General features: G+C 45.6%; 1 protein-coding gene across 4 annotated transcripts in view; it reads left to right on the top strand.

Moving 5' to 3' along the window:
• The window catches only part of DDX11 (DEAD/H-box helicase 11), a 652402-nt gene that overhangs the window by 304914 nt on the left and 335285 nt on the right, over nt 1–12203 (top strand). For all 4 annotated transcript variants that reach the window (XM_085652300.1, XM_085652298.1, XM_085652299.1 and 1 more), the window contains exon 16: nt 6682–6802. In XM_085652300.1, coding sequence (XP_085508426.1) covers nt 6682–6802 — 121 coding nt within the window. The remainder of the gene's footprint in view (nt 1–6681; nt 6803–12203) is intronic.

Here is a 12203-nt window from a genome sequence, read left to right as displayed (position 1 = left end):
GAACTGTCTCTAAATAAACTGGGCTGGCGATCAAATCAATACATTGGGTGAGGAAATTTCCACACAATATTCTTTGTGCACTGTGTACTTTTGTAAAGTAAAACTGTATGTGAGTGCAAATGTAATGGCCATTTCTATTGTAGATGTGTTGTCTGCAATGGCAGTCCGCTACCATACCATGCATACTCCATGTCACCCTACTCCACTCTGCACCACTCCACTCTAAGCTACTACACTCCACACTGGGTCACTGCACTCCACTCTGCACCACTCCACGCTTTTCTACTCTACACCACTCCACTCTACGGCAATGCACTCAACTCCACTCTACTCTACTATGCATCACTGCACTCTTCACCACTGCAGTCTACACCACTCTGCACCACTCCACTCTATGCCACCCTACTCTGTGCCACTGCACTCTACTCTCTACCAATCCACTGTACACCAGTGCACTCTATGCCAATCCCCTCTGCACCACTCTCATCTACTCTGCAACACTTCACTCGACTCTGAAACAATGCACTTCACACCACTGCCCTGGGCGCCACGGCACTCCGTGCCCCTCCACTCTTCAGTGCACTCTACACCATTTTACTCAAAACCAATGCGTTCTACGCCAATCTACTCTGCACCACTGCACTCTACACTACTAAACTCTGCATCACTGCACTCGAAGACACTCTACTCTGTCCCACTGCACTCTACGCCGCTCTACCCTTTGCCACTGCACTTTACTCCACTCTACTCTTCGCCACTGCACTCTACGCCCCTTTAATCTGCACCACTGCACTCTACGCCAATCCACTCCATGCCACTCTGCTATACACCACAGCACTCTACGAAAGTATACTCTGCAATCTCTGCCACTCTACAATATGCAACTTTCCTTTATGCCACTCTACACCACTGAACTCTATGCCACTCTACTCTGCCTCGCTCTACTTCTGTCCAATCTTAGCCATCTAATCTACTGCACTCTATAACACTGCACTTGACGCCACTTCACTCTATTCTGAAACATCCTACTCTGTGCCACTGCAATCTATTCCACTCCACGCCACTCCTCTGCACTCTACGTCACTGCACTCAAGACCAATGTACTCTACGTAACTGCATTCTATGCCAATCTACTCTGCACCACTGCACTGTGCGCCACTATACAGCACTGCACTCTGCGCAGCTGCACTCTACTCGGCACCATTCTAATTTACTATGCACCACTGCACTCTATGCCACTTCACTCTATGCCTTTCTACTTTGCACCACGCTGCTGGTGCTGTATGCCACTGCACTCTCTGCCACTGCACTCTTTACCACTGCACTCTTTACCATTCCAGTCTAGGCTACTCCACTATGCACCATTCCAGTCTAGGACACTCCACTCTGTGCCAGTGCACTTTACGCCACTACTCTATACCACTTCACACTACCCTGCACCACTCCACTCTACGCCACTGCACTCTATTTTACTGTATCTTACGCCACTCTGCTCCACTCTACGCCATTCTTTGGAGGTCAAGGGTCCCAGTGTCCCCGTACTTTGATGACTAGCTGCTGAAGACAGGCTTGCCCCAGGCAGTTGTCACCCGACTCCAGACTAATTCAAACCGCCTGCATTTGCTGGGGTTCACTATTAACATGCTAAAACGAAACCTGACTACTTCTCAGACGCACCCTTTCACTTGGACTACTCTGCACCTACCTTCTGAAGCAGAGAGTCCAGGATATATCGGCTGTGACACCGATGTTTCATCCGCTAACCGGCATTTCAGTGAGACAGATTTTAAGGCTGCTGGGTCTGATGGTTGTCTTCAGCCTGTTGGTGAAGCATGCCAGATGGTAAATGCAGGCTGTGCAGTGGGACCTGAAGGCCCAGTTCGCAGCATCCTGAGAATCTATCTGACCTGGTTTAGATTTCGAAAGTGACTTCAAAAGATCTGTAGTGGTGGCTAACGAATTGCAATTGTATCAGAGAGACATACCCCTCTTCCCTCCCCATCCGGAACTGACAGCGGTGACTGCTGCATCAGTTCTGGGTTAGGGCGGCCATCTGGTAGAGGTGGAGATCAGGGGACTCTGGTCTCTGGCAGAGTCTCAGTACCACATCAGTCTTCTGGAGTTGAGGGTGATTCGCTTGGCATTGAAGCCTTCCTCCCATCCTTAAAAAGAAAGCTTTTTCAGGTCCCAAACAATACTACTGCCAAGTGATATTGCTTCAAACCGGGCAGGGTGGGGTCATGGACTGTGTGCCAGGAGGTGTCTCTGTACCTGTCTGGAGCAACAGGACATATTCCTGGCCGTGTAGCACCTGGCAGTATCTCTGAATGCCAGGCCAGATAAACTTAGCTGCTGATGCGTTGCAGATCATGGATGGAGGTTCCTCATACAGCATGGCTATTGTCTAAGAGGGTATTCACCTCCGGTAAGACGCCTGCCATGCTGAAACGTAATGACGCAGTGCCGGTGCATACTGTCATACATTTTTATTAAAATGGTGTCAATTACAGTCAAAATTACCAAATGAGTGAATGCTGTACTTAGAAAATGTGTTTTTCATTATGTGGCATCTTGGCACTATAGATTGTAATATATACGAATATGTTCTGTTATTATGTGTATCTGTAAACCTTAGGATATTCTGTTGTTGAGCAGGTGTGTGTGCCTAGCCCTTGCCTGTGGTAGGTAGGTTCATTGAAAAGCCAGGACTTTAGCTTGATCCGGAATTCAAGAAGAGAGGAGGAGGCTCTGATGTGGAGTGGGAGGCCGTCCCACGCTTCAGTAGCGGTGTAAGAGAATGCCTGTCTTGCTAATCTGGTTCTGTGTATGTTTTGGAGTAGGATTCGTATGGTGTGAAAGTATGTGGGTGGTTGGTGGAAGGAAATGCGACTGTTGAGTTAGGTGGGGCATAAGTTGTGTAATGTCTTGAATATGTGTGTGAGCAGTTTGAAATAGGTGTTTGTGTATCAAATGTTTCCAGATCCTATCTGGCAGCTGGTGAAGTTCACATGGTGAGGAATCTACGGTTAGATACTATCTACCAGAAAAGGTGTTACCAGAGGTAAATAACTTATTCTTTTTCTGTGTATTGTTAGTATAGGTTGAGTAGAGTGCCTTTTCGAATAATGAGTGAACAGTGCCCTTTCAGGAAAGCAGGAAAGCAGTTTACTGTGAGCACATAGAGAGATGTGTGTGCGTGAGTGCAGGGCGTCTCTAGCAGAATAAAGTGCGTTGTGTGTGCCAGTGCAGGGTAAGCAGTGCCTGTGAGTGCAAGTGAAGTCATCTTGGTGTGTGAATATAAAGTAAGTTAACACCGTAATTGCAGGTTCAGTGGTTTGCTTGTGTGAGTGCAAGGTTAGATGAGTGAGAGTGGTGTGCTTGTGTGAATGCAGTGGTATCTCTGTAGGAGTACAGAGTGAATTGTGCCTGTGTGAATGCATTGTGTGCAGGTTTAATGGTATGCCTGTGTGAGTACAGGAGAGGGGGGTCTGTATGAATGTAGAGTAAGTTGGAGATATGTAAATCAAGAGAGTGTAGTGTGACTCTGTTAGTGCAGGTTGAGGGTAGTGTCTCTGAACAAAGGGTGTACCCCTATGGGAGCAGGTGCGGGGTCTGGCTGTATGAATTTAGAGAGAGATGTGCCTATGTGAATTAAGGGTGAACGGTGTGCCTGTGTGAGTGCAGGGGGAGGTGGGGCTGTATGTAGGAGTATAGAGTGAGTTGTGTCTGCATAAGTGCTGAGTAAACGCTGTGAGTGCAGAATGAGTGGTCTGCCTGTGAGCTGGTAGAGCGAGGGTAGGTCGTCGGGCTATTGAGCTGCATCCACACTGACATTAAAATCTAGCTTAAAATTTAGCGTTACCTCTAATACAACTAGATGAAGTTCATTACCCACCCCAGATGGGTTGGTTACGTTATAAGGTACTCCAAATCTAGGTTCATATAGTGCATGGTATACCCTCTACACTAACTAGGATTTCAAACACTGTGTATATGTAACACTTGATTTGTGGTCCTGATGAATTGCTAACTGTTTACATTTGTGACAAACGAAGCAAGAAACACGTTGACCTCTTATTTGAAGCAATCACAGAACATTATGCAAGTGGTTTGCGAATTCTGTTTTTAACTAGACAGGTAGACTCACCGATTACATTTTTTAGAGACCTACCAAGTCTATTTTTAAATCATTTTCATGCACTTTAAACCCCAAACATACCTATCTACACCACGCGGCCCTACACGTGCACTTCACAGTATGGTTCGGGAACACAAAGATCTTCGTTAAAGGTTAGGCATTGCAGCGCCGCCCCGACGAGGAGCAAGTCCTATGATGAAACGTGACACCCTCTTGGTGTGTGAGGGCCCTAGTTTCAAAAGAAGTTAACACCTGTTCTACCCTTTGGAAATACATACACCGACCAACCTGTAAATTCTTTCTCTGTATCCTTAAGGAACTGCATACCTTATTGACATAATTTTACTTGTACTTGGGGGTCTAATGCTGGACCTATAAGCGCCCCTAGTCCAACCCCTTTTTTTGACGATACATTGTTAAAGCTAGCCATTTTGGCTTTGACAATGCTTGTTTCAATCTTACTCTCTGATGAGAGGCTTGCAAAAACAGCTTTCATATATGTCTCCTGATGTTAACTTTCATTCGTAAGGCCTCTGCCAGGTCACTTCCCACTCTTATTTCACCCCCCGCCCCATAAAATCTGCTCTCTTCTCTAACTAGAAGCTTTTAAGCCACACAATACAAGGTAAAGGAGTGTCTTATCCTGTTCTAGACTATCCCCCAATCAGCCTTTCTAAACGCCAACACATGCCTGAAGTGTACCGAGTGAGTGTGTTGGAAACTGGAGCTAACGTATGGCCTGGGAGAGAAAAGGCTTTTACCCTTATTGCCAGCACTGATGGCATCTGATACCTCCTCGTCTGTGGTAAAAGAGCAACTTTGATCATCCTTGGCCTCTCAGCATCTTTCGACACCATATCCCACCACACCCTCAGCAACAAGCTACAGAATCTACTACATTGGTATCCAGGGAAACGCCCACAAATGGATTGCATCCTTCCTCAAAGGGCGAACTCAGAGAATTCCCCTACCTCCCTTCTCCTCTGAACCCAAGACCATCGCCTGCGACAACCCCAAGGATCGTCCCGCATCCTCACCCTGTTCAACATCTGCATGAGACCCCTCGCAGACCTAGTCAGATCCCACTAACTCAACATCATATCCCATTCAGATGAGGCACAATTCATTCTCTCTCTCACTGAAGACCCCTCCACAACCAGAACAAACTTCCGCAACGCCATGACAGGTGTCGCTGACTGGATGAGGAGATACTGCCTAAAGCTCAAGACGGAAGTGCTGATCTTTGGGACGAACACCCCACACCACCCCCCCTTCCTGTGGGACAGCGGCTGGTGGCCATCCGAGCTCGGACCCATCCTCACACCCACAGACCACGCCTGTAACCTGTGCATTATCCCCGACACCAAACTCACCGTGAAGTGCCAAATCAACGTAGTCGCCTCCTCGTGCTTCCACACCCTTCGTATGCTAGGGAAAAAATTCAAATGGATTCACGTCAACATCAGGAAAATCGTCACTCAAACCCTCATCACCAGCCGACTCGACTACGGAAACGCTCTCTACGCCGGAATCACCACCCAACTCCTCAAGAGACTCCAGACCAATACAGAATGCAGCGGCCAGGCTCATCCTCAACCTTCCCAAATGCACCAACATCACTTCGCACCTCAAGAACCTCCGCTGGCTTCCCATTCAGAAGAGATTCCAGTTCAAGCTCCTAACACGCCTGCAGAGCTCTACACTACCAGGGACCACCTCACATAAACCACTGCATGGACTTTTACCACCCCGCCAGACACCTGCGCTCCACTTGCCTAGCCCTTGCACGCACCCCTGCATCTGCCACAGTGTCTCTCCACCCCTCCCGCCCCACAAGAAGACACAAAATCCTTCTTGCTTCTAAAAAGAACACTTTGTTACAGAGTGGAAAACATATGTAGCTATAAAGACGTATGTGCACGAGTGATGCTTCGAAATGAAATAAACTTGATTAGGCGGCCACATTAGGGTGTGAAGATTTCTTGCTTGATGTCTGGATTAATCACTGAGTATATGATGAGATAACTTTGTTGTACTCTGTTACATTTAAATAGGTGCTCGTTTAATGTTGGTTCTGTGTGTGTAAGGCATATCCAGGTAAGATAATAAAAGCATGGGGAATAAAAACAGTGACCCTAAAGAATTATGTGCATTACTAACATAAATGTATTGTTAAACCTAAAATAAATAAAAAAATTAAAGAACATTCTCTAATACTTTAGTAGAGATGCTATTGGGAATGTAGTGTTGCTTGTGTGCATATTTAAGCCAGAAAAAAGAAATGTATTCAATAAGAAAAAGTAGTGAGCTTATAGAAGATGAATTTATTGCTACATTATTTTTAAATGTTGCCTAGGCCGTTGGTAAGGATTTTTTTTATTGTGGTTTGAGTTCTAATTTTGCCTTTTTTAACTATGTAAATTTCCTCTGTCCTGTCAAATGAATCAAAAGTTAGACTTGTATTGCCCCCTAAATGTTTCCCCTCCAAGTGTTCTAACCCTGTATGGCCAAAAGCAGCAAGTAATAGCCTTCTTCCCTTGTAGTTGTTTGGCTTTGTGGAGAGGTTCGGTGGAGCTGCTGCAGCTGTGGTCAGCAAGGAGAGCCAGAAGACCGCTGGATTCCAGCGGTTCCTTCAGGGCCTGCACCAGAAGGCTAGTGGCGAAGGTGAGTGGGCACAGTTTCTGCACGAAGTGGTTGCCAAGGTGCGAGGCCAGTGGTTTTGGTTCCAGTGGGGTGCCAAGTGAGAAAGTGGGCTTGTAGAGTGATTAATTGATCTTGTTTGTATTCGTTTTTATAATATTCCTATGTATTATTCCATGTTTTATCTTTTATTTTCAATAAAAATATTTAACAACAAAAAAATAAAGAAATTGAGCTTGTTTGCTGTTGTCCCGGCATCAGGCAATGGAGGGAGAGAGCGGAGTCTGTTTGATGCACACCGTGCGTCCAAAGGGCAAACGAATGTCCTGCTGGACACCCTCCGTGCCCGTTCTTAAGGGGGGGGGGGAAGTAGTTAGGACAGCATTTGGATGCTGCTTAACATGTGATGCGTTGGCAGCACCATTCATAATTGCACTGCTTGCATGCATTTTTAGCTAGAAAGGCCCTGGCATATGTTTCTTTGTATGATATTCACTTGATTATAAAAAATACAAATAAAGGTGTTTTTTAATCAATTAAAAAAACACACATATGGTACATGTGAAGACAAGGCTGTGTCTAATGTTATGTTGAAATTATGCGGCCCTCCTTTGATATGGACAGTGATATGCATGTGCTGATATTCTTCTGTGTCGCAAACCCATTTCTTAGTTACTTATTCTTTGAGAAAAGGGTCTTACTCTTCATCAGCCAACTGAGCACATACTTCCTAACTCAGTGGAATGAAATAGAATTCTTAAGATGACTTTAACACAAGGAGGCAGTGTTGGCTTTCTGTTGAAGTAGTCATGAGGCAAACACGCGGCATCTAAAATTGAAGGTTTATTTTTACAGCACGTCTCATCGAAATCAGCCACTAGATGGCAGTATAATTCACAACTTGTGAATCTTGAATAGCCTCAAACTGTAAATCTATTGTCACGGGTAAGTAACTTTTTCCTCCATGCTTTTTAGTAGGTTTCTGTAAATGCCTTACCGGGCTTACCCCCTCATTTGTGTCTCACAAGAACCCCATCGAAGGGTCATACTCGTGACGTGGCTGTGACATGCAGGATGCGTGCTCTTCAAGGGCGTGGCGCTGCTTTGGGCGTTGGCGATGTGTAGACCTCGTCACATTGGATAAACGGATGTGATCCACGTTGTCCTGTAATTCGTAATAGGTGTTGAATGGGTTTCTGGTCTTGGCTTCTCTGAAGTGTCCAATGGATCAGATGGGCGTGAGACCGAAGTTACCGCCGGCCTTCAGAACCGAATGTTGCTGCAAAATGCCGAGGAACCCCCCCGCCTCCTTCCTCTTCAGCTGCGTCGATACGTCCAAGATCGTGCTCAGCGCTGACAGCCGAGAGGCGGGAAGGGGAGTAAGAGAGTATTTTGCTTATGCTCTCATGGTTGGGTTTAATGTATTTTGTATAATTTTGAACCTAGTACGTCAAGGGGCCTGACCCATTCTTTTGAACTACTTTTATCACTGGGCTGAAGCTTGTTTTTTCGTATGGACCGGGTTGTGGAATGGCCAGGTTCTGCAGATAACTGAAAATACTGTTCCACAACATCATACAGAAGACCACAAATGTGATAGTGGATGCAGCAGGGACGCATTGGAGTCACTTTGGTGTATGGATAATGTTCAATTTTTTTAGGTCTCGCCTGAGTGTGTTGTGATAGTGTACTTACGAAGTGGAATTGTTGTAAGCAATGTGGTTTCTGAGAAACTTCTACTGCTCTGACACGCAAGCAAATGTGCATCAAAAATCATTGTGTAGAAAAAGGGAACTTAAGAAACCTGTACATCTAAAATGGCAGTGTTCATTCTCGCGCCTAACTTAGCCACGTGACAGGCTTTGAGCCGAATCTGAGTCAAAAAGCTGACGGAGCACCATATGGCAGCTTCACAGTTGAGGCAGTGCCATGTCTGAATCTGACTGCATGGGCACCATGTGTGTTGGGATGAATTTGGGAAATGACCTCCGTCAAGGCAGGGATGAGGTTGGCTCTGAGTTGTACATCAGTATCAGTAACAGGTCCTGCTCTGGCACAGGTCCCACCGGGGTCGGCGACAATACAGGCTCCACCAGAGTTAACCTGATTTGAAGGCTCCTGTGGATCCTTGGGGCTGAAAGGCACACCACAGGGAAGCAAAAGAGTGTCAAAGATCCGCAACATGGCTTCTACAAAGGCCTCGATCTGCAGCAGTATCGCCTATAAACTGGGGAACTCGGTGCATCAGGATAAATTGCAGAATTGGCTCTTCGACAAAACATCGGGAAGGAGACCGAATGACACCTTGATGTCCTCGCAACTTCTCTGCGGACAGACAGTGGTGGTATGGGGACGAGTCCTGAGTGGTGTTCTTCAGCTTCCATTTTTACTCAGAATTTGACTTACTAGAAGACTTTGAACGTGAAGAGAATATGTTGCGGTAGTGGCCTCGAGAGCGGGAACGAGTCTACGCTCTCGACTTTAAGCGGGACTTGCCTGGCTTCTTCCGATGCTTTATGATGTACAGCTTCGCTTCACAGTCCCAGATTGCCTTCGGGTTCATAAGGGTGCATTCCCCACTCGACTTGGAGTTTTGTCATAAGTCCAAAACTCCAAAAACATACTTGGTGCAGGTCTGTCAACGACAGTTGTCATGCCAGGCTTTAAATTCTGCAGTTTTGGTAATTGTTCCCTTGAACAAAAGTTTACAATATTTGGAGAAAAAGCTTTTCAATCTTACAAGAAAAAGAGGAGCGGAAATCCGGATCCATGTTTGAAGGCGTGGACAGGTGACGATTATATGCTGCTTTGCTGTCATTTTCATGGTAGAACCGAGTCACTGCGATGCCTGCTGGAATATGGGAGCACTGCTATGAAAGTTTTCTGGATCATTCTGGCACCTGAAAAATATTATAAAGGTGAGGAATATACAATCGGAAGTATTTATCAGATTGGGGGTTTTGAATCGACCTATCAATATACTGAGTGATTGTTCAGCGTTCCTCTATCCCCACTCTTATTCAATACTTACATGCACCAACCTCAACTTCTAACCTCTATAAATGCAACACAAACTCATTTGTAACCGATAAAGAAAGTGAAAAACCAGGCTAACATCACAAAAGCCCACTGGATGAGGTTAGTCAATTTTAATGGTGACAAAACAGACATCTTAGAATTGGGATGACCATGAAGAAAGTACACCGATTCTATTTGTGTACCTCAAAAAATGCAACCCTGAACTCAAAGTTTGAAATATGGACATTGTATGCAACCAGCAATCGCCTTCCCCAATCAAGGCAATACAGCAGTCTTTCTCCAACAGAAGAACAGCCCAGATGGATTAACGCAATGTGGTGTACAGTGACCTTCTAAGGAATCGGAAGAGAGCTTAAGAGAGAGCAAAACCAGGCTGTCAGACGAACTTTCAATGTAAACAAGCATTTGCAATGCAATAGGTCTCGCATTTACGCGAGTTTGAGCTATTGACATTGCAAATAACAATGCCTTTTATTTTAGTTTTTTTTAAACATAAATAAATGCCATTGGCATTGATCCTAATAGCTTAAACTCGGGTAAACGCGAGACCTATTGCATTGCAAATGCTTGTTAATTATAAGCTATTGCTTAAGACTTCGTCCCCACCTGAGGTACTGCCCTAAAGCCGGCCCCGGTGATTACCTTTATATATTGCATGATTACCGTGTTCTAATTCATGATCAGAAGTGATTCGCAAACCCAAAATTTGCAGGTATCAGGTCTTCTGTAAAACTACAGATATTAAAATATTAATCAAAGTGGCATTACGCCAACATTATGCCCCTGGAGTTGGCTGAAGTATCACGGCATGTTCCTGACTGTGAACCACCTGGCAGGACCTTTAAACACCAAGCCGGACCAGCTCTGCCGGCAGTACCCTGTGCATCACGAATGACCGTTACACCCTGAGGTGTACCAGGGCATCTTCCAACAGTGGGTAGAACCCAAGCTACGACTTTTCACCACTGTCGAGAATGTGCAGTGTCAATACTTTTGCAAGCTGGAGTTTCCAAGAAGACACTCTCTGGGAAATACATTCTAGCTCGAGTGTAGCACAGGACTTTTGTATGGCTTTATGCCTCTACATCCCCGGGCACAAGCATCTGTCCTCCAATCAGGCTACTGCTTCGGGAGGATCTTCTGGTGCAGAAGTAGGGCAAGGTCCTGCACCTGTGCCTGTCCCTAACTGCATTTTATCTACCACCTGAGGTTGCGCTGCATTCTTCTACAAAGTCTATTTGTGGCAGGAGATGGGACACATTTTTGGCCTGCTGTGGAGCTCACGACACAGACCTTTTGTAGTCCAACTAGTGAATGTTTAATTGTTTGTTTAGTCTTTGGCCCAGCAAGGAATTGTTCTGGGCAGGATTAGAGGTTAATTGTCGGCCCTTGTGACTTATTTTGTGTTTGCTGAACCAGCCGTCCTTGTTTACTCACCTGTGAAGTTTATTAAAGGTGTAACCCATATGATCCCCTTAAAACTGTTTGTGATGCCACAGTTGGATCTCAATTTGGTCCTGATTGACTTTCCTCATGTGTACTCCCTTCAAGATGCACGCTAGGTCTTCTGATCCTAAAGATGGCCTTCTTCGTAGTGGTTACTTCAGGCCCTCCATGAATGAGCTCCGAAATCTCTTGTCCAGCCGCCTTCCACCACCTTTTTCCCAGATAAACTGGTGTTGAGGACCAGGGCAGCCTTACTGCCTAAAGTCATGACTCCTTTTAACATTGGACAATCCATTACCCTTCCAACGTTCTCAGCTCTACGTCACCCCTTGAAAGAGGAAGGAGACACTCCATCGACTGGACCCCAAGAGAACCTTGAGTTTTTTCATCGACTGTAGCAAAGACAATCGAGTGGACGACCAACGTTTTGTGGGGTTCTCTAGGGCAAAGTATAGAACAGAGACACAGAAAAGGACTTTGCCAAGGTGGGTAATCCTCTGCGTTAAGAGCTGCTATGCAGTGGCCAAGAAGCAGCCTCTAGAAGGACCGAGGGCTCATTCCACCATGGCCAAGGCTGCTACCACTGCATTGGCATGCAAAGCGTATGTTCTCAATATCTGTCAAACCGAAAAGAGGGCACCAGTGAACACATTCACAAAGCACTATTGCCTTGATTGCCAGGTCCGATGGAAAAGGCATTTTGGCTGTTTGGTCCAGGCAGGACTTTTTAGTCTGAGCCCATTCCACAGATAACCAATATTGGGAAGTACTGGTTAGATAGCTATTCTATAAGGAAGTAATCTTCAGTTAAAGAAGTATCCATCAGAAGAAAAAGTTATTTACCTTTGCTAACTCTCTTTCTGGTGTATACTCTAACTACTGATTGACCTCTGCCCTTCGGACTTCCTGTTCTGTGAAATGCCTCTTTTTTTATTTAAAA

The sequence above is a fragment of the Triturus cristatus genome, chromosome 4_1 (assembly GCF_964204655.1).
Source record: "Triturus cristatus chromosome 4_1, aTriCri1.1, whole genome shotgun sequence".
NCBI lineage: Eukaryota > Metazoa > Chordata > Amphibia > Caudata > Salamandridae > Triturus > Triturus cristatus.
The sequence above is the reverse complement of the archived record's forward strand: the minus strand, read 5'-3'. Positions and strand labels throughout refer to the sequence as shown.